A 26,978-nucleotide genomic window follows, 5' to 3' on the forward strand; every position below is an offset into this window, starting at 1 on the left:
CATACGAAAAAACCCTTTACTTCAAAGTTGGTTAAACATTGTTTTCGAATTTTATCTTAAATTATTGAAGAAATTTACTTACGGCAAATAAATGCTCATTGTCCAAAGGCATCCTGCAATATAATTATCCCTATAATTATTCCCATAGTTTACTGACCTGGTCACTTCTTTTTCACAATTTTACTCCTTTGCGCAAAATCACTAACAAAGTCAATAAAATTAGCAAAAGATATACAAGATTGGACATATCTATAATTAAAAAATAGAAAACTAATTCCATGAATATAGGGCTTAAATTAGTATAATTTTCAGTCAAAATCCATGCAAAAAGAATTAGGTCAAACTCATTCATCGGTCAAAACAATTTCCTCCTTCGTTTTCCACGTCATGCTAAGTGCCATCCTGGCATATACTACGCCTTATTACATGAAAAATATATTTAGAGACATGCATCATGATATACGTAGATATAAGCATATAAATACATACACATAAACCAAAACTATATATATGTATGATGGTTACTGGAAACTCCCATAACCTCTTTTTCATTTCTTCTCTGTCCAAACAGAAGAAACCTTTGTTCTGTTTTAATTTGATTATCTCTTTGTCTTTGTTTTTCAGTTTTATTTTTGTTTTTTCTTCAATATTTCAATTTTCTGATGGAATTTCTTGTTCATACATCAGTTTCAACAATGTTTGACAAAGCATCCTTGAAGGCCAGTTCGTTATTTTTCTTACTATAAGTATTTTTTCTGGGGAGTTTTCTATCCTTTTCCAAGAAAATTTTCGCATTAACATTGGAGATAAAGAACACAATCATGTTGCAAGACGTGATCTCGTCTCAAGATCAGCTTTCCATCGTAATTCTCTTCTCTTTAACCACATAATTCATATATTTTTATATTGTTTGAAACCATTGCATTGAACATATCATTTTCTTGACATTTACACACAAAAAAAAACTCTTATGGGGCAACCCTAGAATTTCAATTAACTAGAGTTTTCTTTTTTGGTGTAACGTCATTTTCTTTCCTTATTCCATCCTATCTCTATTTCAATTTCTTCATTCTTTGAACTTTTTTTCCCTTTGTTATTCTCTACACACTTCAATTTATCTTCCAAATTACGGTTTTTGAACATTATCATTCTTATTCGCATGCATGCGTACGATTGTTACTTCTAAGCCAATTGAAAATCGTTACGTGACATTAAAAATGTTCTACTAACATCAAGTCCATTCACCTGTTTCTATCACATCCGGACATGCAATTTATCTTCAAAAGTAAAATGCTAGAATAGTTTCTCACCTGATCGAATTTATAAAGTTCGGTGATTTTCACTAGTATTGTTTGATGTGTATATGATCATAATGAAGGTTTCTTGCATGTTGTTGTATTTTTCTTTGTGGGAAAAAAATCTAAATGTTGGTTCATACCAGGCAATGTTAGATTATTTTCTTAGCACCAACAAGAAATGCCAAAATCAGAAAACTTTCCTTTTATAGAAACTCCACTCATTCTTTGCTTTTTCTTTTTAGCTATTGGAGCTTTACACTTCTTCTAAACATGTCACATGAAAGAACAGATGCATTTAATCCTTTTTAACATTTGTGTTGTTCTAAACTGGCATTAATAACAAGAAAGAAAAGATTAGATTTGATCCAGACACAGAAATCTTGGAGTGTTTTGATGTCGAAAAACAGAATAAAGAGTTATCTTACTGATTCTCTTTAGATATTTAAGGACACAATATAAAACATTTACTATGGTATAAATCTGTCTTAAGAACCAATCAGTAATTTCTCAAGGATCTCACACAGTTCTTGTTTCTTGTGACTCAAGCCAAAACTCTGTTTCTCTTATTTGATGCTTGGTTTTAGCGTAATGTTTTCAAAAGATCTTGATCATTTACTTTCTCTATTCCACTTTTTTTTCTTCTAAATCTAACCGTTCTCTGTGTTATTTCACCAGGATGATATCACGAGCCCTCTTAGTGCTCAAATCTTCGATTTTTGTGATCCACAACAGTTTCAAGAAACTTTCAATCCTTCCTCCGAAGTCAACTCTGTTTCGAACATTCTTGAGAAACCTGGGAGCTTCCAAGACACTAACACGACCACAACAACTGAGAACAGTAATACAAACATGAACAACAAATTTCAAGATGATGAAGACGGCATCAATAACGCGGATCTCTCCATAGTTTTCGATTCACATGAGGATTTTGAAAACGACATAGCAGCTTCTATCGATTTCTCATCATCCTCTCTGCAGTATCCAGTTATAGATAATCTCTTTACAACAACAAATGAAGACCTGTTTGATTTCTCATCTGGAGTTGAAAATGTTCATCAGCTTCCTAACATTCCATACTCTGGAGATACTCTTGCTTTACCAGCGTTTTCTTCTATAACTCCTCCTCTGTTACCGTTAGGGGTTTTCGAGGAAGACTGTCTTTCTTCTGTTCCAAGTTACAATCTTGGCATAAACCCTAACCCTTGCTCTATCTTTCGTACTTCCGGTTTACCGGCATATATGGCGAATATGAGCACCGGTTTATTATCTTCTGATAATAGTTCTGGTTTATATCCCGGACCGGATACCAACAAACCACGTGATCAACTGATGAATTTTCAAACTGATAATGGTGGATTATTCTGTCCGGATTCCATCAAAGGCATCTTTAGTCCAGAACATCTCCAGGTAAAGTTGAAAATTAATTTCATTTTTTTGTTATACTTATCTGGTTTATGCTTAGTTATCTTCGCAAAAAGTATAGAACTGAGATATCTGGTTTTGTTTATGATCAAATGTTTGGTTTGGTAAATACCTGATATATCAAGGAACCGGCTCGGTGCAGCAAAATTCTTGGTTGTCATACTTTTGGTTTGTTATGAAGGAACATTTGACCGGTTCAATATTGCTAACCGGATTTATTTTTTTTGGTTAAAAAGGTACCTAGTGGCGTCGAGAACCAAAGCCACTTAGTGATACCTCAGACTCATCCGACATTAGGACCGGTCGACATAACCGGTTTAGAAGATTCAACGTTAGATAAAGTCGTGAAACTCTCCCCTGAACAAAGAAAAGAGAGGATCAATAGGTACATGAAGAAGAGGAACGAAAGGAATTTCAGCAAAAAAATCAAGGTTCAATTCTTGCTAAATTTTAACCGAAATAAACCGTTAGTTATTGTTTTTACAATTAATTTTGTTTTTTGTTATAGTATGCGTGTAGGAAAACATTGGCAGATAGTCGTCCAAGAGTCAGAGGAAGATTTGCAAAGAATGATGAATTTGGTGAACTAACTAAACAAGGTTCTTCAAGCCATTATGATGATGAAGACGGGGTAAGAAAATCCGGTTTGTTTTAACTCGATGTATATGTTTAAAGGAGTGCTGATTAACTAGCCTAATTAAACCGGTTTGGTTCACAGGTGGGCGTAAAGGATGAGGAACAATTGGTAGATTCTTCAGACATTTTTGCTCACATTAGTGGACCCAATTCCTTCAAATGCAACTACTCAATTCAGTCATGGATTTGAGTTTCAAGACTTATAAGATTCATGTTTGTAACATGAATCTTATATAGTTATATATAACTAGTACTTCTATAGAGTTATTTCTTGTTGCTTAATTAGTATATGTGTTTTTGAAATGCTGCAGTCAGAACAAATAAAAAAAACAAAGAAAGAATAATGGGCCGTTAGGTAGGTCTGGATGAATAAAAGAGCAGTGAAGAGGGATGTTTCTTCACTAAAAACAATGAATTAAGTGAAGAAGATTGTCTAATTACGTCTACGTTACATAGAAATTTGGTAGTTTTGTAGATATATGTTGTGTCTTGTATTTAAAAGATATGATATATGAAATGTCTTGAATAAAAAGGTTTAAAAGTTTTGATTTCACCTGAACGCTATGTTATAAACATTTTAGTTCTTAGTTGAGCTCTTGGAAACGAAGCAAACAAAACTACGTCTGAAAGCTCTTGTCTCTACTTAAAACACACACAAAACATCAAGACTCATTTTCAAACTAAATTTTGAGTTTGTTGAATAAAGGATGGCGTTATCAGCACTTGCAATCCTTGGCCATAGATCTACACACTCTTTTCTGATAGGTCCAGTAAATGCAGAACCTATAACCGCACAACATGTCTCAGAAATTATCTTGTTTAGAAAACAAAATGTAGATGATCAAAAAATGTGTTGACTGATTAATGAGTTCCGTAAGAGAAATGAATGGGCAAAGTACCTTTCATTTATTCCTCAGGGTTTACAATCGCTCCCGCATTATCTACAAGCCTACGAGATGGGGCGATAAAACCCATCATCTCAAAAAGATATGATTTCACACCAAGAGTTTAAATGTACAATACTAATATTAAAAGACTTGAACCAATCCATTTGTTTTGTTTTGAGTTGAAAGTCCATGTAATTTAACACCAACCAAGCTATACCTTTTCTTCTGCCATATATATATAATGAATTAATGAAAATCTCATATTATTTATTCAACAAATTTTACACAACAATATAATCAAGAACACAATTATTCCACATAGATTTTTTTGTTTATCTGTCCTTTTCATAATTAAGATTGAGGGCATAATAATACAAACAGATAAATTAAAAGATAATTAGCAAATTAAATGCTTAGTCTTGCTTGCGAGAATCGGCCTTCTCTTTATTCTTTTTAGCACAGTATTCAAATAAACTTGCATCAAAGACACCTCTCACAGCTTCTTTAGACACGAACCCTTCTTCATCCTTAGCAAGTAGATAGACTAGTAGCCATTCAACTTTATTCGCAAGCCTGACACGAACCAAGACATCAAACCACTCGGTTTAGTTTGGTTTACCGGATAATAACCAAAATAAGAGATGTATTGTCACATATAATCAACTAAGAACCAATATATTTTGGGTACTAACCATCCAAAAGGATCGATTGCCATTCGGTTTCCCTCGGTTAGGTTCCAAAGCTCTTTTAATGTTATCTTATTTGGAGCCGTTAGCGCATATTTGCTAAAGATGTTCTCGAGATTAACCGGGACATACCTACAATATCGATTTTCCATATTATTTCATGAAAATTCTGTTTGAAATGATTCGGTGTGCAACGTGTTTGAGTGAATACCTTCCTTCAGTATCATAGGTGCTTGAATCACTCCCATGTTTGGCTTTGTGTATGTTATCGATGTAAACAGGTAATAGTGGGGATGGCAACCAACTCTAATTACAATATTCATCATTCACAACATATATTATATCAATCTAGAAATAATAATAATTAAAAGATTCAATCTGAAGGGTCTTAATAAGGATTTGGTTTACATACCGGAAGTGTAACGTAGCTAAACGCTAAGTTTATGATTATGCTCCAAAAAACAGAAGAGATTGGGTTGAAACCAAGGTCACGGAATCCTGCAAAATAAAAATTCAATATTTGTTGTTATGATGAATATGTGAACATGTAACGAAAGAGTTACGTTTTACATAAATATATGGTTTCTTATTTCTCGGAAAAGTTAAAAAGGATATAATAGTAACCTGCATAAGTCTCCCAAGGATAGACGATTCCATCGCCGTTTTGGTCGAAGAAAGCACAGTGTTGTTGCATAACACTCATTCCTCTGCTGTCATGACCTTCTGATCCATTCGGATGCTCTGTATCTGGAGCTACTAGTGCTCTTGCTAAATCTGATTTCCAGTTTTTTCTATAATTAGTAGTGTGTCTAGTGACCACTGACTTAACGAACGTTACCAACGCTTTATAATTTGGAAAAAGTGTATTCATCATAACAATACAATTCTTTGAATTAATGAAATTTTTTTATCGGAAAATTAATGAAAATTAAACATGCGTTTTAAAGGTATCTTAAAAAATTAAATCTGTAAAAATTCTTGTGAAAACTAGTAATCTACTTCCCTTTTGTTGTGCTGTGCAACCCGTAATTAACTCTTTTTGAAGGAAAACCCGTAATTTTAACATTTAGACTAAAAAAAAGAAAACCAAGTTACTATACTTTACTATTCAGGAAAAAAAACAAGATATTTTTACATTAACAAGTGGTTGTGGCTGTAGTTGCCGTGTCATAATCCAGTTTCAAACTTCATAGATGAAATGCTAATCTAAAATGATTTTTTTTTTTACTTTTATCATAGTGTTTAAGAAATTGAAAACTCGGATGTTTCAAACTTCAAAAATATTTTAAAGATATGTCATGTTAATTGCAGCGGTTAGTAGGATTGTTATATTTTAGCTTGTTTTACACATGAAACTCTTAAGCTTTGCTTTCGAGAACTCATGAAACTCTTAAGTTTGGATAGGCATATATACTTACATGGTTTAGGTAATGTTTCCTCCAAGTCTTTCCTTACTTTTCGCTGACCGGTCACTGGAGCAAGTGGCGCCGTAGTGGCAAAAGCCTCTGACTCTTCTCCCATACTCTCTCTTTATCCTTTGGATCGCCTTCTCTTTCTCTTCTGTAAGTGTTAATAATTGAAGATGCTCTCAGTTTCAACTTTTGCAAAGAAATGGACACCGATACTTTGGTTTTCGTGGTCCTTTTATAAACAAGATGATGTGATAAGAAACTAAATAATGGACACGTGTCGTAAACTTGTGGTTTTTTTTTTTTGAACACAAACTTGTGGTTTAATGATGTAAAAGAAAAAGGGAAAATGGCTTATTCCCCTACGAACTAGTTGTTCCCGGCTTTTTCACACACGAACTTTTAAACCATGCCAAAAACTACACGAACAACGAAAATATTGTTTATTCCCTTATAAACTAATTATTTCCAGCTTTTCCACACACAAATTTTTAAACTTTGCCAAAAACCACATACACTATGCTATTTTTTGAATTATATACACAAACTATCAATTTTAAGCTAATTCCTCTAAAATCGTAAATTGTTTTATTTAAACATTAACTTAGTTTACAACAGGTGGATAGCCCATTTAATTTGGGTTGATAAAAAGAATAATACATCGTTTTGTTTTTTTTTTGTCAACTGCTCTTCTTCTTCAAAAATCGTTTTACTCTTCATCATCAATTGGGAATTAAATTTATTATTTTGTAAAGACTAAACATTTTACATGATGCATAAAGAAAGAAGAACATCAACATAGCGGATTGGTAAACTAGTAGTTGCTGCTCTTTTTTTATGCATCATGTAAAACATTTAATCTTTTACAAAATAATAAATTTTATTCCCAATTGATGATGAAAAGTAAAACGATTTTTGAAGAAGAAGAGCAGTTGACAAAAAGAAAACAAAAAAGAACAAAACGATATATTATCTTTTTTATCAACCCAAATTAAACCGGCTATCTACCTATCATAAACTAAGTTAATGTTTAAATAACACAATTTATGATTTGGCAAAGTTTAAAAATTTGTGTGTGAAAAAACTGGAAATAATTAGTTCATAAAGGAATAAACAATATTTCAGTTGTTCGTGTGGTTTTTGGCATGGCTTAAAAGTTCGTGTGTGAAAAAGTCGGAAACAACTAGTTCGTAGGGGAATAAGCCATTTTCCCAAAAGAAAAACGATAGACAAATTATACACGACTACGTCTAATAAGGTCGTCCATTCACGTGGCTTCATCAGTTTGCTGAAATGAATCCACATTTTAATCACGGAGAAGTCGATGTGAAAATAACGTCGTGCTTATTTTCTAAAAAAATCATATTTAATAATTTAGCAAAAAAAAAAAAAACCATATTTAAGGGGAAAAAGCATTCCTATTAATTAATTAAAATCTTGAGTGTCGTTTTAAAGTTTGTTTCATTATAAGTGTTGTTTTTTATTTCAAAACATATGTTAAATAGATTTTTCAATTTTTACCCTTGTTTTAAATTCATTAATTAACAAAACCAAACAAAATTATATTAGTTAAGGATAAACAGAAATTTAATAATTTTATTAATCTGTATGCAAAAACTTAAAATGACACATATTATAAAACAAAGAGTATAATTTACCAAAAAAAATCAGTAATGATTATCCTTATAATTGTTCTTAGCACAGGCTTCCATTCCATCATTTATAGCTTCTTTGGACAAAAGCATTTCTTGTCCTTCACAAGAATCTTGAGTAATTCTTACCAAAAAGGAATCTTGAGTTTGAACAAAAAGATAAATGAATCTTGAGTAATTACCAATTAGTGATTCAAAACTAACAAAATGTGGTTGATGACAAATAACTGGTACAAATACAATCAACTAAGAACCGGGAATATTTCAGTACTGACCAACCAAATGGATCAAATATTCAAATGCCTATTGGGTGAATGCATGTTTTGTAACTTAAGAGTGTTTAACACGTATTTGCTAAACATGTTATCGATCGTGATGTGACCACATTTTAACGTCTATCTTATTGATTTAGCTTAAAAAGAGACATAATCCAAGTGAAGTTCCATTGAAATAGATCTTGGTACAAAATAATGAAACCAATAGGAATTATGCAACGGAATGTTCTGTTTTGCCATCTTGTCTGCAACCTTATTTGCTCCTCTGTTAATCCATCTGAACTCCACGCTTATAAATTTATGTTTCCACGACGACACTTCTCGAATCCAATTGTACGATTCCAGTAAGTATCTACTGATGGAGATGCTCTAATGAAATTAAATCACTTAATCACATAGAAACTGATTCAGAAAATAATTTAATGTGTAGCACTATACATTTATATTTTTATAAAATATTATCATAATATATAACAGAGATGGATTCAGAAAATAATTTAATGTGTAGCACATTATACATTTATATAAAAATATTATCATAATATATATATATATATATATAAATTTAATTTTAATTATATTAATAAATTAATTAATTCTTTAAATTATAATCTTGTAAAGAATAATTTTTAAAAAATCACTATAAAAATCCTGAGTCAGTTAATAAGACAAAAAGGTTTTTATGTTAAAAGCTTTTCATTGGTTATTTTAATATGTATTAAAATAAAATTTGATAAACTAAAACTTAAATAAAAATATATCTTTTTGAAAAGCTAAAAGCTAATATCGAAGTGAAGGAAGAAAAATAAATATCTTCTATAAGATAGGAAAAAACAAAGAAGAAGAAAGGGCTATTAGATAGCAAAAAACAAAGAAGAAATGAAAACTTATTTTATAAAATGTGAGTAAATACAATAAAGTAAACAAAAATTTGAAGAATTCTTTTTTAAAAAATCACTATAAAAAAAATCTTGAGCAGTTAATAAGATAAAAAGGTTTTTATGTTAAAAGCTTTTCATTGGTTATTTTAATATGTATTAAAAATAAAATTGATAAACTAAAACTTAAATAAAAAATATCTTTTTGAAAAGGTAAAAGCTGATATCAAAGTGAAGGAAGAAAAATAAACCTCTTCTATAAGATAGCAAAAAAACAAAGTTGAAGAAAGGGCTATTAGATAGCAAAAAACAAAGAAGAAAGGAAAACTTATTTTATAAAATGTGAGTAAATACAATAAAGTAAACAAAAATTTGAAGAAAGAATGCTCAGGTTGCTCGAACGTGGGTTGCATGTGGCACCTTTTAGCCATCTAAATAATCAGAGCTGATAACATCTATATGTTTCTTCTTATGAATTAGACACTTAGTATGTAATACACGTCACACCCTCTCAAAATGTGGATCCACCACTGATCACACATGTGTATATTTATCAGATCATCATAATTTTATTTGTGGTTTTACATATATTTGTTAGAGAAAATAACTTGAGTGAATTTTTTTTTTTGAAGAGACTTACTTAAGTAATTTATTACATGTCAAACTTCAAATCATCAGTTTTGGTGATTAAATTTCGAAGTATGCATACAGATCGCATTATATCAATACAATGGGGCTAGTTAAAAAAAATCAATACAATGGGGTATACATATACAACTCTCACATGATGAACGTGTGTGTTGTATACATATGTGTGCATATGCATGGATGTGTATATGGAGACTTCAAAGTCTAGGAGATTGTTTAGTCCAATTTTGTGTATGATTTATTTGAGGGGTTCGTAGAGAACTTGGGGAGAGATATCCACCGTTGATTGAATCGAAATCGAGCACATCCGTTCATCTTTATCCGGAATCTACTTATCTTCACCCTCCTTGACATCTCCTTGAATCTATGTTTCATCATCAGTTTGCCTTTTGGAACTTTCACAAGCTCCTTAATGTATTTGCATCTTCCATTTTCTATAAACCAGAGAATAAATACAAATTGTCGAAAACATTATTTTATTATTTAATACAGAAAGACAAAAACCTTATATAAGTGGCAAAACTAATAAAAATAATACCCTTTTGAGGAACTTCTTCTTCTAGGCTTGTGTTATTTAGCAGCTGCTTATATAATTAGAATTTATAACAAGTTAAAAATTATTTTATCATCAAGTTTCTGTTATTTTTTGCAAGTTCGCGTGTGTGCGTAAAATGAATAAATTACCTTCACCAAACTATCCATTCTTTTTCTCATCCTTCTCTGTATGTACCCTCTCGAACACTATTTTACCAACAATTTAAAAGGTTGTGAATTTCCATAACAAGAATATAAACATCAAAATAATATATATAGAGTATATCTGTATATGTATTAGTTTCTTTTGAAGAAGTCATCACTGTGTTTACCTTAATATGGTATTTAACATATGCGTAGAAATTAAGTAAGTTCCAAACCGTTTTGTCTAGTCTCTTTCCTTTAACGTGCCGTGAAGTAATATCTGCAATAAAACCAACAAGATTAAAATTTAAAACTCGTGTATATAAGAGGTTGAATTTAATTAAATATTAAAGGTAATAAGATGTACCAAAAGAGACAAAACCAGAATTTATGGTTAAGTCTTGGACCGGTTCTCCTCTAAGTTGGTAAGGAGGAACTGGTGACCAACTACATTGTGGTGCTTTTCCCATTTCTTTTTGGTTTCCCACTTCCACTAGTTCCTGTGTCAAATATTGAAAGTCTTTCATCAATAAGATAAAATTTGGAAAGAGAATATATACTGATAAAACATTTCAATTTTAAAAACGACATAAACCATTTTTGAATAATTGAAAAGTTGTTTCTCCTTCTTGGATGTTTTTTTTTTCGGAATAGTCAAAACCAAATTTGAATATTGGATCGTTATAAATTGCATATAATATGTTTCGTTCTTGTGATTAATCAACCGTAAATTAGATAATGAGTTTCACATCTAATCTATTAATTTAGGGATTATCTACTATTTGAAGTTCTCATTTAAATTTTGGACTCTTTCATAATTATTGCTAGAATATATCATGCCTTCTATACAAGGCAACCTACCAACTTAAATTAAACCAAATCTTAACCAACATAGATTAGTTAAACCTAACCATTAACACTTTTATAATATTTTTGGTTAATCTCTTAATATAATTAGATCATATAAAACTGAACCACTCTTAAATCAACGAGTTCCATATCATTCCAGACATAAGAGAAAAAATATCCGACTCATTTACAACGTAAGCATACAAAGACCGTGTATGCTTATGCTCATTTATCTTCCAAAAACCAAATAATTGTGGCATAGACCAACATAGGCTCATGTTCTTATCACTAACTTTACTTCCATATATTTACTCTTCACCTACATCATATCACAACATACACAGTTATGCAAGAACATGATTTTTTTTTGTTCAAACAACCAAATAATGGTGGCATATGGTGAATAGATTTTTAAATATGTTTCTTTATATATTACATTTTACGAGACTATGTGTATAAGTTTTTTTTTGAAAAATGGCATAACTATGTGTATAAGTTAAAAGGTAAAAGATGTGACAAGACAAATTATTATACTAAAAATGAAAGAAGATTAAATACAAACTAATAACAAGTACAACACAAATTATAACACTATTAAATTCTATATATATTTAATAAAATATTATATATATGTCTAATATGTATATATTATATAAATGTTACACAAAATATATATAATATTATATACACATATTATATATACCATATATTATTAATTGAAATTTGACAAATCAATTTCCGCCCTTTAGGGCGGGTCCTAATCTAGTTTTACTATTACTATATAACTAATTATTCGTGCCTTCATATGCTCCACATATATCTTAACTTTTTATTATTTAACTTTTCACTCTTTTGTAGAAAATAAATAATTTATATTGATGGTTTACTGAAAGCTATTTACAAAATTTTAAATACAGTTCTAATTAATTGGATAACTCCTTTTCATTTTAATTTATCATTTGACATTCTAGTATCCGAGAGTAACATTTTCCCAGTGCCTCTCACAGTGATCATGTGTACCTGGAAAAAAGACGTGGCAATGACCACATCCGATTTGTCTCTAAAGTTCATTGGAAACACCGCCGTAATTTTCTCTGGCTGAAAACATTGAAAGTTAGTCCTTATAGGCTTATAGCAGCTATATATCAATTCAGCCCAATATTTAGCGTCGGTCTATGTATATAAATCATATATAGGATGCAACTCTAACAGATAGATAATACACGGTTAAAAAAAAGAAATTAAAAAGCGGATAAAAAACCTGTTTAAAGACGTAGAAGGGTTCACTTGGGTGATAAACAATCCTGATGAGCCTGTTATTGTTGTTGTTGTTGTTGTTGTTCATTGCTTGTGAATCATCTTGAAAATTTAAACTTTTTAGCATCTCTTTCAACTGACAACTTAATATTATCGCTTGTATTTCAGAGATGCTTGTAATGATTTTGATCGCTTCTGCATCAAAAAGATTAAAAAAATCATGAAACTTGTACATAATGTAACTGGAGATAACTTATAGCCGGTGGTACCCATTTCATATTATTGAAAAATTCTATTTAATAAATTGACTCATCACAAAAGTAAGGAAGACATATGATATTACCTTTGCCACTTGGCATATTATCAAGGTGAAGCTTAAGAGTCAATTGAAACCCTAATCTTGGTGGATCAACAATATCTATCACACCAACTGCAATTTGCTTAATCACCTCATAAGTGTGACTCGAAATCTCCTTTAACGTCATTGTTCCTTGTGTCTCAAGCAATGTCGATGTCGATACATACACAATATTTGTGTCGGAAACCGAGCACTGCATGTCCAAATGATATATATCGTTTCCTTTCTGTAATACTTAGTACAGAAAGTTATTTTAAAGAGTTGACAAGAGATATGATAAAATATACCTTGATGTGATATTGAATCGAACCAAACTCGTAGAAATGTTGATCGATCTCAACAGGTTTTTCAGCACTGCCATGAATTTAATTAGTACAATGCAAATAAAAAAAATTCATCTCAACTGAGGCTGAACCGGAAAAATTGTTAGGTTGAAGATGATGTAGTAAACCGGTATTGAAATCGGACCGGATTATGAGTGATGATTAAAGAGAGGAGGATTGAGACAGAGTATGCTAGCTTACCAGTATATCTTGAGGAGTGTTTCTCTCAGTGTTGGAGATGATCTTTTGAGATATGCCATTCTTGAAAGAACTCGGAGGAAACTTGAGGACAGAATAACTATAATTATATAACTTGTTGTTTGTCATTTATTTATCTAATTTATAATGTGTGTGTGACTCTAAGTGCGTTTTGTTTATTTGTGTGTAGGTGAATTATTGGAGGTTGAGTACAATGCAAGTTCTAAATTTGCAATCATTCTAATCTGTTTTATAAGCGAACATACAAAGCTAAAAAGTATCATTTGAAGACTTATATGTTACTCTGTCATCCCAATCGAATGTAGGCCTATTAAGAGGACTTGTGTTAGTAGATAAGTAGTTTTAACGCTCTCTCAGCCATTAGATTAAAGCTGTGGAATCTGATGGACTACGATTCGCTCGGTCACATATAATGACAAAGAAGGAATCTGAATGGGGATTGTAAAACGGAATCTAAAGAAATATTTTAAATCCAAAGATAAAGCCTAGATTATGTATCTAATACGGCAATCCACGAGTCTTGTGTACTTGAGCTAGAATGTGCTTTTATAAACCTCAAAAGTCTTCGTCCAAAAACAAATTACTCTAAAAGTCAAAATCCTACCAATATCAAAGAACAGTAATGACTGTGTTTTTTCAGGTGGACGTTAGTAATGACTGTGAACAATATCAAAGAACAATAATGACTGTATAGTTAACGTCACGTTACCATCGGTAAAAAGAAATACTTGTAATACAAGTTAATTTACAATCAGTAAATAAAAAAATAAAAAAATACAAGATTGATGTGATTAAGCGTCGGTTTCACACGAACAGCAAGCTTTTGACTTCATTAACGTACATATTACCACACGTACTAATTCAACATCCTTTTTATCCTTGATGGTGGGTTGCTTAATGTAGAAGAATGATCACTATAGAGGCATATCTACACTACAATTAGGACAATTAACATTTTTCTTATTAACTTAAAAAAATGTGCACAAAATAAAAATAGTAAACTTTATCCACTATCTCGCTAAGATGATCGTTAATTAAATTGGTTTTGATGATACAACGTGTAAGATACAAACCATTGAAGTAGTAAACACTGACTTCCTTTTGATAATTTTAAAAGAAAAAAATAGTGTTAGTCACAATAAAATCATTTTTGTATAATTTAAAAATTGCCAATCTTTTATGACAAATTCAAAGCACATTAAACTATATCAGCTCATCAACACGTAGTACAAGTGAAGTAAATGAAGAAAAAAACATTAAATTAAAATATTGCAAGTTTGGTAATTAAAAAATAAGTATGTAAATTCGTAATCTGTTCCGACAAAAACCTTTACGTGAAATCTTGACCGTTGATTCATTCCATTCATCATCCAATAGAGAAACGCGTCTCTCAGATTTTTCTTCTTCTTCTTCTTCTTCTTCTTCTTCTCGTTATCGGATCAGAGCCATGCATTGATGGGTTCTGAAACTTCTTGCTGAACACGATTAGATGATCTGCTGTCAAAGTTTTAATCTTTTCCCGAGAAAATTCGAATTTTGTTTCTCTCTCTCTCTCTCTCTCAACGCCGCCACTGAGTAGGTAAAGCAATTTGCATTCTCAATTTTCGGTATTTTGTTTGCATATCTCGGATCTGGATCTCGATCAGGGTTTGTAATCCTTGTTTTGCTTTGGACCAGGAGGGATTAAAGCTCAAACCTTTATGGTGGATTTGGATTGTTATTTGACATGAATTAGGAAAGAAAAAAAGGAAGAATCTATTTTTTATTGGATTTGGAGGATCTACTACTTTCCATTATCTTTGTTGTATCTGATGGATACGATTCGTGGAGAGGCCAATGGATGTGAGAGTAATAATAATAAGGCTCTTGTTGTTAGTCTAAAGAGCAGTGAGATTTCTGAGGAAGAAGAAAGTGAGTCACAGTGTTTATTGCCGCCTTCTAATCCTAGGAAAGGAGGGATGTCTAGAAGTAGTGACAAGATTAAGAGGACTGTCCAGTGGAATGACAACAAAGGTGACAATCTCGCTCAGGTTTTGGTTTATGAACCAAGGTAAGTTACATCATTGGTGACACTTCTTTTGATGTTTCCTTCCATTGTTGTGTGTGTTTTGCTTGGAAACTGAGAGAACAATTTATAGTATATTATATTTCTCACTTCTGCTTCCATGATCTGCTTGGCAGTGAAGTAAGCGATACAGATGACGATGATTCAGATTCCTGCATCTGCACAATTATGTAGCCCTCTCTCAACCAACCAACCACCATTTAACATTGGAGTTTAACAATGAGCTCGTCTTTGTTATCTGGCTTCTTTCCAGCAAAGACGAACCAACTTAAGCGACTGGACACATCAATCACAATCAGGCAGGTTTCTGATTTTGTTTTTTCAGGACCAGTTCAAATGAGGGATGTAGTAGACTCATATAAGCTTATACCAGAAGATCGTTACATTTCAGTTACAGGAGTGAGAGAGAGAGTATATAGAATTATAGATTACTGCTGTATTTTCCAATAGAGTGCTGTTTGATTTTGATGACAGGTTTTGACAGTAAACTATGTATGTCTTTTCACTGCAACAACACAAGCTAAATTCAATTGTAAACAATGTGCAGCCATTATATTCCTCTGCTTCCAGTAGCTTTCCTCCTCACCAAATCATAAGCAGAGATGCGAAAAAACATTGAAAGATCGATACAAAACCTCCATATCTCTTGCACACAAAACAAAGAAAAACAACAAAACACACACACGGTTTCTTTCTTCTCCTCCTTCACAATGGTGAATCAATCACTATGAAACCTTTGACCTGTTCTCCATGTTGGTGATATCAACAATTGGGGATCTCTTAGCTGAACCATTCCCATGAAAAGTCTTCGGTGAGGCTAACCAATCGGCAAGGCTAGTATTGACGATGATCTCCTTCATTAGTAGTGGTCTTGCTTGATCATCACTACCACTATCTGCTTCAACGTTCTCCTTCATTAGCTCTTTAACTCTTCTCACTGGCTTTGCTTTAACCGCTTTCCACTGCGCAATGTTCTCAACTGGATTCAACAGAGGAGTCACATCCTGCTCCTCATCTTCTTCTTCATCTTCATCATCAGCATCACCTTCATCATCTGTGTAATAGTCTTCATCCTCCAGATCACTCTCTCCATATCCCAATTCATCTTCATCTAAGCCATCCACACAGTTATGGTATCTGTAGTTTGCAGGATACACAGATCTACTGCTCTTTATTCCTCCTTTTGCCTCTTCATCATCATCATCATCATCATCACTGCAGTAATTCTCATATCTTGATGGTAGAGTTGTTGGTTCAAAGGTTTGTACATTCAAGTTAAACCTGACTCTTTTCCTCGTCTTCTTTGTTCCTTTCTTCTCCCCCTCCTCTGACTCTACCTCACACCTAACACAATACCAGAAAAGAAAAAGAGAGCACTGAACATAGTTAAATGACTATCTCTGCACATGTTATGAACTGCTAAAACCGGTTTGGGTTTGGTCTTCATAACCGGTTATCATCAGTTGGATAATCTCAGAGCATAAAAGGTATCATCTTTATGAGTAAATCTGAATCTATAAATCGGAAGAAAAAACACTGACCTGAGGTTCGAACTCAAGATGTTTTCAGGGCTATCTACATTGGCGATGGAATCTGACGGATCTGAAGAGAGTAGAGGCTCATAGCTACAGATTCTCTGCAAGAAACAAATGTTGGAAAGAGAGGAACAAGAAAGAGTGATCTTTCCAGAAGAAAAGAAGGTTACTTGATGTCGAGGAAGGATCTTCCTGGTGGAGTTTCTGCGTTTTGTGTTGGAAGAGAGACCGAAACAACCTGCAAAACATCCCATTGGTGGTGATGTTTCCTCTGTTTCGGTTTCGATTCTTGAGAGAAGGGAGGGACGAAGAAGAGAGATGATTTTTGTTTTATTTATTTTTGCCTCGTTGATGTGTTTGAACAAAAATAGGAACGTTGGAGAGGGTTTCAAAAAGATAGGAATTGACGGTAGACTCACGGCGTTTTTGCCGTTTATTGTTTTTATAAATTTCTTTAAGAAGAAAAAGACAAAAAGAGCTATTGCACCTTTTTTTTTTAATATTCCAAACCAAGTGTGCATATAACCAAGTGCATTTATTTGTTCCTGCTATGCATTACCAAAGATCATAGTTGAATTATTTACCTGTAAAAAAACCAAATGTTTCAAACAAGAAAATATTATTCTTTTCTGGCAATTTTATGAAGTGAAATTAAAGACTACGTATAGTGACTAGAATTCATTGGGATGTAGTGTGAGTTATGGGCTTTTGTGGCCCATTTAAGTAGTTTTGGCAAAGTGATAATATACAAAAGCTAAACCAAGTCTCTGTCTTTTTCTTTTGTCAACAAGTCTATGTCTTTTATATGATTGACATACATATCTAATTTATTCTCAGGTCCATAAACTTTCTGTTGTAAAATTGCAATATTTACCAATCACGTATATGACTTACTAGTGTTGTTTATATTAGTGTTGTCTTGTGATTTTATGGGATTTGAAACATTTTCTAAGAAATCAACACGTATATTTTAATCAATCTGAAAGTATAATGATCTATACATATTAGCCATTATATATCTGAAGATCTGAAACGAAAATTTTCTTGCTATGCTCAAAATCGACTTTGTATCTACAGACTACATGAAAGTAGTAAAAATAGATACAAACCTTATATAGTCTTAGGCCAGTTAAAAAAAAAAAAACCTTATATAGTCTGAGATAGTTGCATTTATACACACAGCTGTCAATAATTTTTTGGCAAAAATATATTATTAACTATAGAAAACATAATTATATTCAAAGTCTACTACCACATCAAATCATCAACAGTAACATTATGATAAATTTCTCATGATACTGGTGCTGCTTTTTTCTTTTAAAATGTTGATAGATATCAATGTCATCATTGATCTGCAACGAAAACAAACAACGAGGTCAATGATCGATATTCTCCTTTTCGATTGATGTGTTACTTTAAACACATCACGTGAGACATCCACATTCTCTTCTAACAAAGTCCTCACTCGTCAGTGCGTGCAGTCTGTCAAAAACGTACTGTTTTAGTTCGAAGTTTGAACCCATCCTCTGGCATGAATGAGATCCTAACCCCATCCGATTTTCACCACTAACACAACCGTTACACCCTCCGATGTTCTTGCTCAAATTTACCGCATCACCCAAACCAATTAAAAAAAAAGTTCTACTTTCTTCTTCTGTTAAAAAACGTAAATATCTAAGCTTTGTTTAGTAAAAATATCTTTTTTTTTTGAAAACGAATCTTTTTTTCACTCTCTTTAACCCCATTGGCTAATAGCTACTTCCCAACTCTGTCTTCTCTCTCTCTAACTCGATTTCACAAACCCAAACCCTAATTTCTCTTCTTCACCGGGGAGATTCTCGAATCTAGGGTTCTCTGGGTACCAAATCAAATGGAATCAGATCAGGGAAAGCTGTTCATCGGCGGGATTTCATGGGACACCGACGAGAATCTCCTGAGAGAGTACTTCACCAATTACGGCGAGGTTTCTCAGGTCACAGTCATGCGAGAGAAAGCCACGAGTCGTCCCAGGGGATTCGGATTCGTCTCCTTCTCCGATCCCGCCGTCATCGATAGGGTTCTTCAGACCAAACACCACATCGACAATAGAGATGTAAAAAGTTAAAACTTTTTTTTTTACTAAAAAAAAAGTTCAAAACTTTTTTTAATTAAACTCAAATTTGATTTTGTTTCCGAATTGGGTTTCTGGGTTTTTGAATCTTGTAGCCATTACCATGATAAAAATCTAACCTTTTAATTCTTATTAATTAGGTTGATGTGAAGAGAGCAATGTCTAGAGAAGAGCAGAGTCCTGGTAGTAGAGGAGGGAGTTTTAGTGGTGCTTCTAGGAGTTTTGATAGTGGTGGTGCTAACGTTAGGACCAAGAAGATATTTGTTGGTGGTTTGCCTCCTGCTTTGACGTCTGATGAGTTCAGGGCCTACTTCGAGAGTTACGGCCCTGTGAGCGATGCGGTGATTATGATTGACCAGACCACGCAGCGGCCTAGAGGGTTTGGGTTTGTGTCGTTCGATTCTGAAGATTCTGTTGACCTTGTTTTGCACAAGACTTTCCATGATTTGAATGGGAAGCAAGTAGAGGTTAAGAGAGCTCTTCCTAAAGATGCTAATCCTGGGGTAGCCGGCGGTGGTGGTGGTGGTCGTGGCGGTGGTGGTGGTTTCCCTGGGTATGGTGAGGGTCGTGTTGATTCAAGTAGATACATGCCGCCTCAAAACGCTGGAGGAAGCGGTTATCCTCCTTATGGTGCTGGTTATGGTTATGGCAGCAACGGTGTAGGTTATGGGGGTTTTGGAGGGTATGGGAATCCATCTGGTGCGCCTTATGGGAACCCTGGTGTGACTGTCCCTGGAGCTGGGTTTGGAAGTGGTCCAAGAAGTTCGTGGGGAGGTCAAGCACCGTCTGGTTACGGTAACGTGGGATATGGAAATGCTGCTGCTCCTGCTGCTCCGTGGGGCGGTTCTGGTCCCGGTTCAGCAGTGATGGGTCAAGGAGGTGCGTCTGCAGGTTACGGCGGTCAAGGTTATGGATATGGTGGGAATGATTCCTCTTATGGGACTCCATCTGGTTATGGTGCAGTCGGTGGGCGGCCTAACAGCCTTGGCGGTGGCTATGCTGATGGTTTAGATGGCTATGGGAATCACCAAGGAAACGGGCAAGCTGGTTATGGCGGTGGTTATGGAAGCGGTAATCAAGCTTTACAACAGTGATTGGAGGAAGAAAGACTACCACATTGTGGTCTTTATCTTTCTTTGACCTCGAAGCTCCTCCTCTTTTGCATCCTTGTGGATGCCGCCCTTGACCTGGATTATCTCTTTTGGTTAGTTTCTTAATAAGTTGTTGTTCAGGCACTCTTGATGCTGAGTCGTACTTAGTATTTCATATGAAAGTTGTAGTGTGCTTATTTATATTTGTTGCTTTGGAATGTTTTTTTTTCTTTTCTCTATGCTAGTGTCTGTGTTAACAACAACTTATCTTTTCTTTGTTGCATTTATTCTTTTAAATATTCTTGATTTGCATCTCTAAATAACCTTTCTGCTTGGTGTGCACTGGTATCTATGAAAGGTGTTTGTTAGAACAACAGCTTCTTGGTACTGGTAGCAGACTAGCATTAGCTGTAATAATAATAAACCACTTTGAGGTTGTAGACATAACTAGTCTCTCCATGTCTGCGCGCGTGTTGTTGTTACACATTTGTTCTTCTCTTAACGCTTCTCAGAAAGATTCAACAATCTTGTGTCAAGCTGTCGACTATCCAATACACAAATATATGATTTACAGATGAGATTTGAATGAACAAGATTTACTATAAATAGAAGATTTGCTAATTATGGTAATTATCTTGTGTATATTCCTATTTTTACTCACATCCTCTCTCTCTCAACATTCCACAGCACAGAAAAATTTGCTGTAGATTACCTTTTTTCCAACTTGTCTCCATCCTCTACCACTTCCTTCTCTGTTCCTCTTGTTTCTTGTTTCTCACGCGTTTGCCTTATTTTTAAAACAGGAAATGTCATCACACTCTCCCTCTTTCCTCTCATTTGGGACAATCTAATTTCATAAATCCTGTCCAAACTTCTCCCTCCCTCCCTCCACCCCCTCTCCTCCTCCACCATGAACCATCATCACCGACGTGAGTCCTTCTCGGTGACTATCTCTAACATGGGAGGTGGTTCCACGGTGGTTTGTCCTAACACCGATCTTCTCTGGCCATTCGGGAAGCTAAACGGTCTTGAACAAGATGATATCCGTGAGACGGCTTACGAGATCTTCTTCACGGCTTGTAGGTCGTCACCGGGGTTTGGAGGTAGGACTGCTCTCACGTTCTACTCTGCGCACAATAACAACGACAATCATGGAGAAGCAGCAGGAGGAGGAGGATCAAATGGTGGTGGCTCTGGTTCAGGGTTTGGGTTTTCAGGGAGGAAAGAGGTGGTGACAACCCCTACAAGCCGGGTGAAACGGGCTTTAGGGTTGAAGATGCTTAAACGGTCTCCGTCTAGGAGGATGTCTACGATAGGAGTGGCTGGAGGAGCCGGGACAAACTCATTGTCACCCGGCGGCGGAAGTAGCTCAGGACCTATGAGCCCTGGAGCAGGGTTCTTGACGGTCCAGCCTACTCGGCCTAGAAGACCGTTAACTTCGGCGGAGATCATGAGGCAACAAATGAGGGTGACAGAACAGAGTGATAGCCGGCTTAGAAAAACCTTATTGAGAACGCTTGTTGGTCAAGTAAGTTGATCCATTTTGCTGCTTCTTCTACAAGTTAATGCAAAAATTGAAATACCGTGAGGCCCTGATTGGTAATCTGCAGAACTGTGTTTTTAAAGACGCGATTCCATAAGTATTTTGCCAAGCAACAAAGTTTACAGAATAAAAAAAAAGAAATGCAGATTTGCGTTAGGCTTTCTTGACAAAAATATTTAATCAATCTAATTCATATTTCATTTTCTTCGTAAAATTTATCCATTTGTACAAATAAATTATTTCACAATTTTTTTTCTTTCTATAGATTAGTAATTTTTTCCGCGATTCCACAATTAATTCCACAAATAATGAATGTTTACCAATCATGCCATAATAGTAACTTAAGAAATGGTTTTTATTTTTCAGACAGGTAGAAGAGCAGAGACAATAATCTTACCGTTAGAGCTTCTCCGACACTTGAAAACATCAGAGTTCGGCGATGGACAAGAGTACCAGCTCTGGCAACGAAGACAACTCAAAGTTCTTGAAGCTGGTCTTCTCCTACACCCATCGATTCCTCTAGACAAAACCAACAACTACGCAATGCGTCTAAGAGAAATCGTTAGACAAAGCCAAAACAGACCCATCGACACAACCAAAACCTCAGACACAATGAGAACGCTATGCAACGTAGTCGTGTCTTTATCATGGCGCAGCACTAATGGAAACCCATCCGATGTTTGTCACTGGGCTGATGGTTACCCTCTCAACATCCATCTTTACGTAGCTTTATTGCAGTCGATATTCGACGTAAGGGATGAGACGTTGGTGCTTGATGAGATCGATGAGCTTTTGGAGTTAATGAAGAAAACTTGGTCAACGCTAGGGATCACAAGACCGGTGCATAATCTATGTTTCACTTGGGTTTTGTTTCATCAGTACGTAGTAACGTCACAAATGGAACCAGACTTGCTTGGTGCATCACATGCTATGCTGGCTGAAGTTGCTAATGACGCTAAGAAACTTGACCGTGAAGCTCTCTATGTCAAACTACTGACCTCAGTATTAGCCTCTATGCAAGGCTGGACCGAGAAAAGGTATTTGATTTTCTTGTGGCACAAGTTACTGATTTAAATCTTTTGAAACCTAAATGTTGGTTGTGGTTTCTTTATAGATTGTTAAGCTACCATGACTATTTCCAAAGAGGCAACGTGGGGTTGATAGAGAATCTTCTCCCATTGGCGTTATCATCGTCAAGAATCTTGGGAGATGATGTGACGATCTCTCAAGGGAAAGGCGACGTTAAGTTAATTGATTATTCAGGAGACCGTGTTGATTATTACATAAGAGCGTCTATTAAAACCGCATTTTCTAAGGTATAAGAAAAACTCTATAGATTAATACTCAGTAAATTAATAAACACAACTATTAATATTCAAGTTATGAAATCTTTTTTTTTGTAGGTGATAGAGAACACAAAAGCTAAAATCTTAGCTACCGAGGAAGGAGAAGAAGCGGCTGCAACACTATTGCATCTAGCTAAGGAAACAGAAGAGTTAGCGTTGCGAGAGCGTGAATGTTTCAGTCCCATACTCAAGAGATGGCACTCAGTCGCTGCTGGTGTTGCCTCGGTATCGCTTCATCAATGCTATGGTTCGATCTTGATGCAGTATTTGGCAGGAAGATCGTTTATCTCGAAAGATACTGTTGAGGTTTTGCTAACGGCAGGGAAGCTTGAGAAGGTATTGGTGCAGATGGTGGCTGAAGATTCAGAAGAATTTGATGACGGTGGAAAAGGGCTGGTTCAAGAGATGGTTCCTTATGAAGTTGATTCGATTATATTGAGGCTTTTGAGGCAATGGATAGAAGAGAATCTAAAGAGAGTTCAGGAGTGTTTGTTTAGAGCAAAAGAAACTGAAGTAAGTTCTAGAGATATTTACTTGCAACAAACGTTACTTACATGTTTTTTTATTAACTTACATTTGGTGTTGCATTCTTTCTTGTAGACGTGGAACCCTAAGTCCAAATCAGAACCTTACGCACAATCTGCAGGAGAGTTAATGAAACTAGCCAAGGAAATAATCGATGAGTTCTTTGAAATCCCTATTGGGATTACAGAGGATCTAGTTCATGATCTTGTTGAAGGATTAGAACAACTTTTCCAAGAATACACTACCTTTGTTGCATCTTGTGGTACGTTTAAGATCAATAGTCTTTTGAATTCAAGAAAAACACAGCGACGGTCTAATTTGATTATCCTTTTAGGCCTGCTGTTTCGATTTATTATGTTAGTTCTAGTTTGGTTTTCAGTTAGTTCGGTTTGGCTAGAATTTTACCGAACTGAATCAAAATTTGATTATTCTTTCGGTTTTCTAAAATTATACCGAAGTTAACCAATTTTCTTTTTGTTTCAATATTTTTTTTAGAATCTCATAATAAATCGGGTTATTTTGGTTAGTTCGATAATTTTCGATTTTTATTTGGTTTTTGCTCGCCTTTTAAAAAAAAATTGAATTTAACCGACTACTCGAACCAAAATCTGATTTTCTTAAAAAAACACTTGCTGAACAGAATTTATAACAGGTTCTGAACCGAAAAACTGAAAATCTCGGTTTGGTTCGGGTATAGTTCTCAGGCTAATCTATAATGTTTGGTTATGTCAGGTTCGAGACAGAGTTACATTCCTACTTTACCTCCTCTTACAAGGTGCAACAGAGATTCGGGATTCCTTAAACTATGGAAGAGAGCGACACCCTGTACAGCCGTCAGAGAAGATTTCAGCCACGTTGCACCCGCGTTATCCGACGGCCACCATCCACGCCCATCCACAAGCCGCGGGACGCAACGTCTTTACATTCGCCTCAACACACTACATTTCCTAAGCTCACATATCCATTCACTCAACAAAACACTCTCTCTAAACCCTAGGGTACTTCCCGCAACACGAAAACGTTACCGCCACCGTAACAACAACTCTTCATCTTACTTCGACTTCACCTACGCGGGCATCGAATCCGCTTGCCAGCACGTGTCAGAAGTGGCCGCTTACCGTTTGATCTTCCTCGACTCGAACTCTGTTTTCTACGAAAGTCTTTACGTAGGAGAAGTCGCCAACACGAGGATCAGACCGGCTCTACGGATCATGAAACAGAACTTCACGTTAATGTCGGCGATTCTCGCCGACCGTGCTCAAGCGCTAGCGATGAGGGAGGTTATGAAGGCGTCTTTCGAAGCGTTCTTGATGGTCTTGCTCGCGGGAGGGTATCCGAGAGTGTTTTACAGGTCGGATCATAGTTTGATCGAAGAAGATTTCGAGAGCTTGAAGAGGGTTTTCTGTACTTGTGGCGAAGGGTTGATACCAGAGGATATTGTTGACAGAGATGCGGAGAGTGTGGAAGGTGTGATTCAGCTGATGAGTCAACCTACGGAACAGCTTATGGAAGATTTTAGCATTGTGACGTGTGAAACGAGTGGAATGGGGATGGTTGGGTCAAGACAGAAGCTACCGATGCCTCCGACCACTGGAAGGTGGAACCGGTCGGATCCGAACACTATCTTGAGGGTTCTTTGTCATAGAAACGACCGTGTTGCTAATCAGTTTCTTAAGAAGGCGTTTCAATTGCCTAAAAGGAGGTGACAACTTGAAATGGAGAAAGCAAAAGAAAAGAAAAGAATTCAACTCTTAAAAAACAAAAATGTTTGTGTTGGTGAGAGAGCTGAACTTGATTTGTTGTGTCAAGCTATTCAATATGTGATTTTTTTCAGCTGATTTGTAATAATTTATTTGTTTTTGTTTTCTTATTGTTACAGAAGTTGAAGAGTAAAGCGAGTTTGTATGTTATTTACGATGAATATTTGTTCATTTTATTAGACATGTGTCCTGTGTTCATAAGTTCTAGACATAGGCAGTAAATGTCGGTTCAGAACGAATTTTTAAAATTTTGAATTTGCCCCTCTCAGGTTTTATTCGGATTTTTCCTATATTTATTTCTGATTTTTGAGTTAGTTTTTTTCTGCTTGGAGTACTTATTCAGATTTGGTTATATTAATGAGAGATAAAATATTGCAAATTTGGTGGAGGCGAAAGGAACTGTGCCATTGATTTTTTCTGTTTTCAAGGGTAAGAAACACTACAGAGAAGCACTTTACAAGAGGCCTTGGAAGCTTCTCGGTTAGCTGGTTATATCCAACTTCAAATGTCTAAAGCGATGCACTAACAATTAACTTGCTAGGAATACTTCCTTCCAGATTGTTGATAGAGAATGCCAGGATAATAGAATAGAATTGCTCCTTCATTTTTGAGATATGTTTTAATCCTCTACTTTTAGTCCTTCTCTGTAGAAGTCACGCCTAGTTGACTTTGTTTTATCAACGAAGTGATGAATTTGTTTTTACTTAGGTTTCATTTATAGACGATGAGCGTGTTAAAGATGTTTCTGAATTCAGAAAACTCCTTGTCGGTCAGGGGCGGAGGGAGAGAGGAGGGTGTGGGGTCAGGTGACCCCAGTAAAATTGGGGGACAAATTTTTTTCAGTGTATTTTTTCTAAAATTATTACAATACTTAGTTAAAATTTAACATTTGACCTCACTAATTTATGTATAAACTTTCATATGTCCCGTTAATTTTGTAAAAAAAAATTATTTCTATAATAATAATGTTTACATATAAAATTTATATATTAAATTTATATACTATGACCCTAATCAAAAAAATTTCTGGCTCCGCCACTGTTGTCGGTTGCATTTTTTTAGTCTTGAAAATTAACATGTTGTGATCCTCTGCTTTTCCTCATTCCTCTGCTTCGTTTTCGTATACAGAATGAATCAGGTTTCGTTCGTTGTAACTGAGACAGGCTTTACCCTCGAGAACTTGGAGGCATAATGAATAGATATGTATAGATAATCAGAAGATAGTATTGGAAAAATATACAAGAAAAAAACATAGGAAATTTGCTTCATTACAACGCCACCATATAATGAATATAATGCAGAACCGAAACAATCATAACAGTTTCGAGGCTTGATAAGCCACTCCGGTGTCTATGAAGCAATGACTTGTGCTATTGTGACTCCAAGAGCATAACCTATAGCCACTGCTTCTCACTCCTGGTAACTATAAGTTGCCGTTTCGTTCTGTTGAAAGAGTAGCTATCATATACAATCAATTCTTTTTAGTATCTTGAAACTTGAAAGGCAGAAATCTCACTCAACAAACTCC

At 34.8% G+C, this 26,978-nt stretch overlaps 7 protein-coding genes across 9 annotated transcripts; 4 read left to right on the forward strand and 3 right to left on the reverse strand.

Moving 5' to 3' along the window:
• The first annotated feature begins 560 nt into the window (after window positions 1–560).
• LOC108853161 (uncharacterized) lies at window positions 561–3,858 on the forward strand. Its single transcript, XM_018626612.2, has 5 exons — window positions 561–863; window positions 1,974–2,705; window positions 2,957–3,151; window positions 3,229–3,351; window positions 3,439–3,858. Exons 1-5 carry the CDS (start codon window positions 822–824, stop codon window positions 3,544–3,546), a joined length of 1,200 nt encoding a protein of 399 aa, XP_018482114.1. The 5' UTR covers window positions 561–821; the 3' UTR covers window positions 3,547–3,858.
• Window positions 3,859–4,489: 631 nt separating this feature from the next.
• LOC108849360 (probable peroxygenase 3) lies at window positions 4,490–6,552 on the reverse strand. Its single transcript, XM_018622905.2, has 6 exons — window positions 6,348–6,552; window positions 5,554–5,703; window positions 5,342–5,427; window positions 5,141–5,235; window positions 4,936–5,061; window positions 4,490–4,816 (listed from the first exon to the last, which is right to left on the reverse strand). Exons 1-6 carry the CDS (start codon window positions 6,448–6,450, stop codon window positions 4,657–4,659), a joined length of 720 nt encoding a protein of 239 aa, XP_018478407.1. The 5' UTR covers window positions 6,451–6,552; the 3' UTR covers window positions 4,490–4,656.
• A 3,213-nt stretch (window positions 6,553–9,765) lies between these two features.
• On the reverse strand, window positions 9,766–13,555 carry LOC108852012 (actin-related protein 2/3 complex subunit 2B). 3 transcript variants are annotated; one of them, XM_018625493.2, is made up of 10 exons: window positions 13,458–13,555; window positions 13,221–13,287; window positions 12,919–13,126; window positions 12,580–12,770; window positions 12,339–12,416; window positions 10,837–10,969; window positions 10,658–10,749; window positions 10,476–10,532; window positions 10,330–10,372; window positions 9,766–10,225 (listed from the first exon to the last, which is right to left on the reverse strand). In XM_018625493.2, the coding sequence occupies exons 1-10, from the start codon at window positions 13,514–13,516 to the stop codon at window positions 10,008–10,010; spliced, it is 1,146 nt and encodes a 381-aa protein (XP_018480995.1). In that variant the 5' UTR covers window positions 13,517–13,555; the 3' UTR covers window positions 9,766–10,007. The 3 variants fall into 3 exon arrangements, 2 of the variants coding, with proteins under 2 accessions (XP_018480995.1, XP_018480997.1); XM_018625495.2 differs by lacking the exon at window positions 10,330–10,372 and having other exon boundaries at window positions 10,042–10,225; XR_008944099.1 differs by lacking the exon at window positions 10,330–10,372 and having other exon boundaries at window positions 10,138–10,225; window positions 10,476–10,749.
• A 1,281-nt stretch (window positions 13,556–14,836) lies between these two features.
• LOC108848330 (uncharacterized) lies at window positions 14,837–16,102 on the forward strand. The gene is made up of 3 exons (XM_018621661.2): window positions 14,837–15,054; window positions 15,153–15,525; window positions 15,657–16,102. Exons 2-3 carry the CDS (start codon window positions 15,287–15,289, stop codon window positions 15,712–15,714), a joined length of 297 nt encoding a protein of 98 aa, XP_018477163.1. The 5' UTR covers window positions 14,837–15,054; window positions 15,153–15,286; the 3' UTR covers window positions 15,715–16,102.
• On the reverse strand, window positions 16,022–17,487 carry LOC108848328 (putative uncharacterized protein YGR160W). The gene is made up of 3 exons (XM_018621660.2): window positions 17,246–17,487; window positions 17,082–17,176; window positions 16,022–16,884 (listed from the first exon to the last, which is right to left on the reverse strand). Exons 1-3 carry the CDS (start codon window positions 17,327–17,329, stop codon window positions 16,266–16,268), a joined length of 798 nt encoding a protein of 265 aa, XP_018477162.2. The 5' UTR covers window positions 17,330–17,487; the 3' UTR covers window positions 16,022–16,265.
• Window positions 17,488–18,807: 1,320 nt separating this feature from the next.
• On the forward strand, window positions 18,808–20,582 carry LOC108855795 (heterogeneous nuclear ribonucleoprotein 1). The gene is made up of 2 exons (XM_018629701.2): window positions 18,808–19,167; window positions 19,326–20,582. The coding sequence occupies exons 1-2, from the start codon at window positions 18,946–18,948 to the stop codon at window positions 20,277–20,279; spliced, it is 1,176 nt and encodes a 391-aa protein (XP_018485203.2). The 5' UTR covers window positions 18,808–18,945; the 3' UTR covers window positions 20,280–20,582.
• A 458-nt stretch (window positions 20,583–21,040) lies between these two features.
• Window positions 21,041–25,607, forward strand: LOC108853525 (protein unc-13 homolog). The gene is made up of 6 exons (XM_018626939.2): window positions 21,041–21,804; window positions 22,186–22,856; window positions 22,934–23,135; window positions 23,223–23,678; window positions 23,766–23,952; window positions 24,423–25,607. The coding sequence occupies exons 1-6, from the start codon at window positions 21,187–21,189 to the stop codon at window positions 25,394–25,396; spliced, it is 3,108 nt and encodes a 1,035-aa protein (XP_018482441.1). The 5' UTR covers window positions 21,041–21,186; the 3' UTR covers window positions 25,397–25,607.
• Window positions 25,608–26,978: the final 1,371 nt, after the last annotated feature.

Source organism: Raphanus sativus, chromosome 4 (assembly GCF_000801105.2).
Source record: "Raphanus sativus cultivar WK10039 chromosome 4, ASM80110v3, whole genome shotgun sequence".
Lineage (NCBI taxonomy): Eukaryota > Viridiplantae > Streptophyta > Magnoliopsida > Brassicales > Brassicaceae > Raphanus > Raphanus sativus.

Excerpts from the sequence above, each read along its gene's own strand:
- LOC108853161 (XM_018626612.2), top strand. The coding sequence starts at position 822 with ATGTTGCAAGACGTGATCTCGTCTCAAGATCAGCTTTCCATC. Across the intron at positions 864-1,973 it reads CTCAAGATCAGCTTTCCATC|GATGATATCACGAGCCCTCT; the intron begins GTAATTCTCTTC and ends TTATTTCACCAG. Across the intron at positions 3,352-3,438 it reads ATTATGATGATGAAGACGGG|GTGGGCGTAAAGGATGAGGA; the intron begins GTAAGAAAATCC and ends TTTGGTTCACAG.
- LOC108849360 (XM_018622905.2), bottom strand. The coding sequence starts at position 6,450 with ATGGGAGAAGAGTCAGAGGCTTTTGCCACTACGGCGCCACTTGCTCCA. Across the intron at positions 5,428-5,553 it reads TCCTTGGGAGACTTATGCAG|GATTCCGTGACCTTGGTTTC; the intron begins GTTACTATTATA and ends TTTATTTTGCAG. Across the intron at positions 5,236-5,341 it reads TTAGCTACGTTACACTTCCG|AGTTGGTTGCCATCCCCACT; the intron begins GTATGTAAACCA and ends TATTGTAATTAG.
- LOC108852012 (XM_018625493.2), bottom strand. The coding sequence starts at position 13,516 with ATGGCATATCTCAAAAGATCATCTCCAACACTGAGAGAAACACTCCTC. Across the intron at positions 10,533-10,657 it reads ATGTTAAATACCATATTAAG|TGTTCGAGAGGGTACATACA; the intron begins GTAAACACAGTG and ends TTGGTAAAATAG. Across the intron at positions 10,373-10,475 it reads GAATGGATAGTTTGGTGAAG|CTGCTAAATAACACAAGCCT; the intron begins GTAATTTATTCA and ends TTATATAAGCAG.
- LOC108848330 (XM_018621661.2), top strand. The coding sequence starts at position 15,287 with ATGGATACGATTCGTGGAGAGGCCAATGGATGTGAGAGTAATAATAAT. Across the intron at positions 15,526-15,656 it reads GTTTTGGTTTATGAACCAAG|TGAAGTAAGCGATACAGATG; the intron begins GTAAGTTACATC and ends TCTGCTTGGCAG.
- LOC108848328 (XM_018621660.2), bottom strand. The coding sequence starts at position 17,329 with ATGGGATGTTTTGCAGGTTGTTTCGGTCTCTCTTCCAACACAAAACGC. Across the intron at positions 17,177-17,245 it reads AGATCCTTCCTCGACATCAA|AGAATCTGTAGCTATGAGCC; the intron begins GTAACCTTCTTT and ends TGTTTCTTGCAG. Across the intron at positions 16,885-17,081 it reads ATCTTGAGTTCGAACCTCAG|GTGTGAGGTAGAGTCAGAGG; the intron begins GTCAGTGTTTTT and ends GTATTGTGTTAG.
- LOC108855795 (XM_018629701.2), top strand. The coding sequence starts at position 18,946 with ATGGAATCAGATCAGGGAAAGCTGTTCATCGGCGGGATTTCATGGGAC. Across the intron at positions 19,168-19,325 it reads ACCACATCGACAATAGAGAT|GTTGATGTGAAGAGAGCAAT; the intron begins GTAAAAAGTTAA and ends CTTATTAATTAG.
- LOC108853525 (XM_018626939.2), top strand. The coding sequence starts at position 21,187 with ATGAACCATCATCACCGACGTGAGTCCTTCTCGGTGACTATCTCTAAC. Across the intron at positions 21,805-22,185 it reads TGAGAACGCTTGTTGGTCAA|ACAGGTAGAAGAGCAGAGAC; the intron begins GTAAGTTGATCC and ends TTTATTTTTCAG. Across the intron at positions 22,857-22,933 it reads CAAGGCTGGACCGAGAAAAG|ATTGTTAAGCTACCATGACT; the intron begins GTATTTGATTTT and ends GTTTCTTTATAG.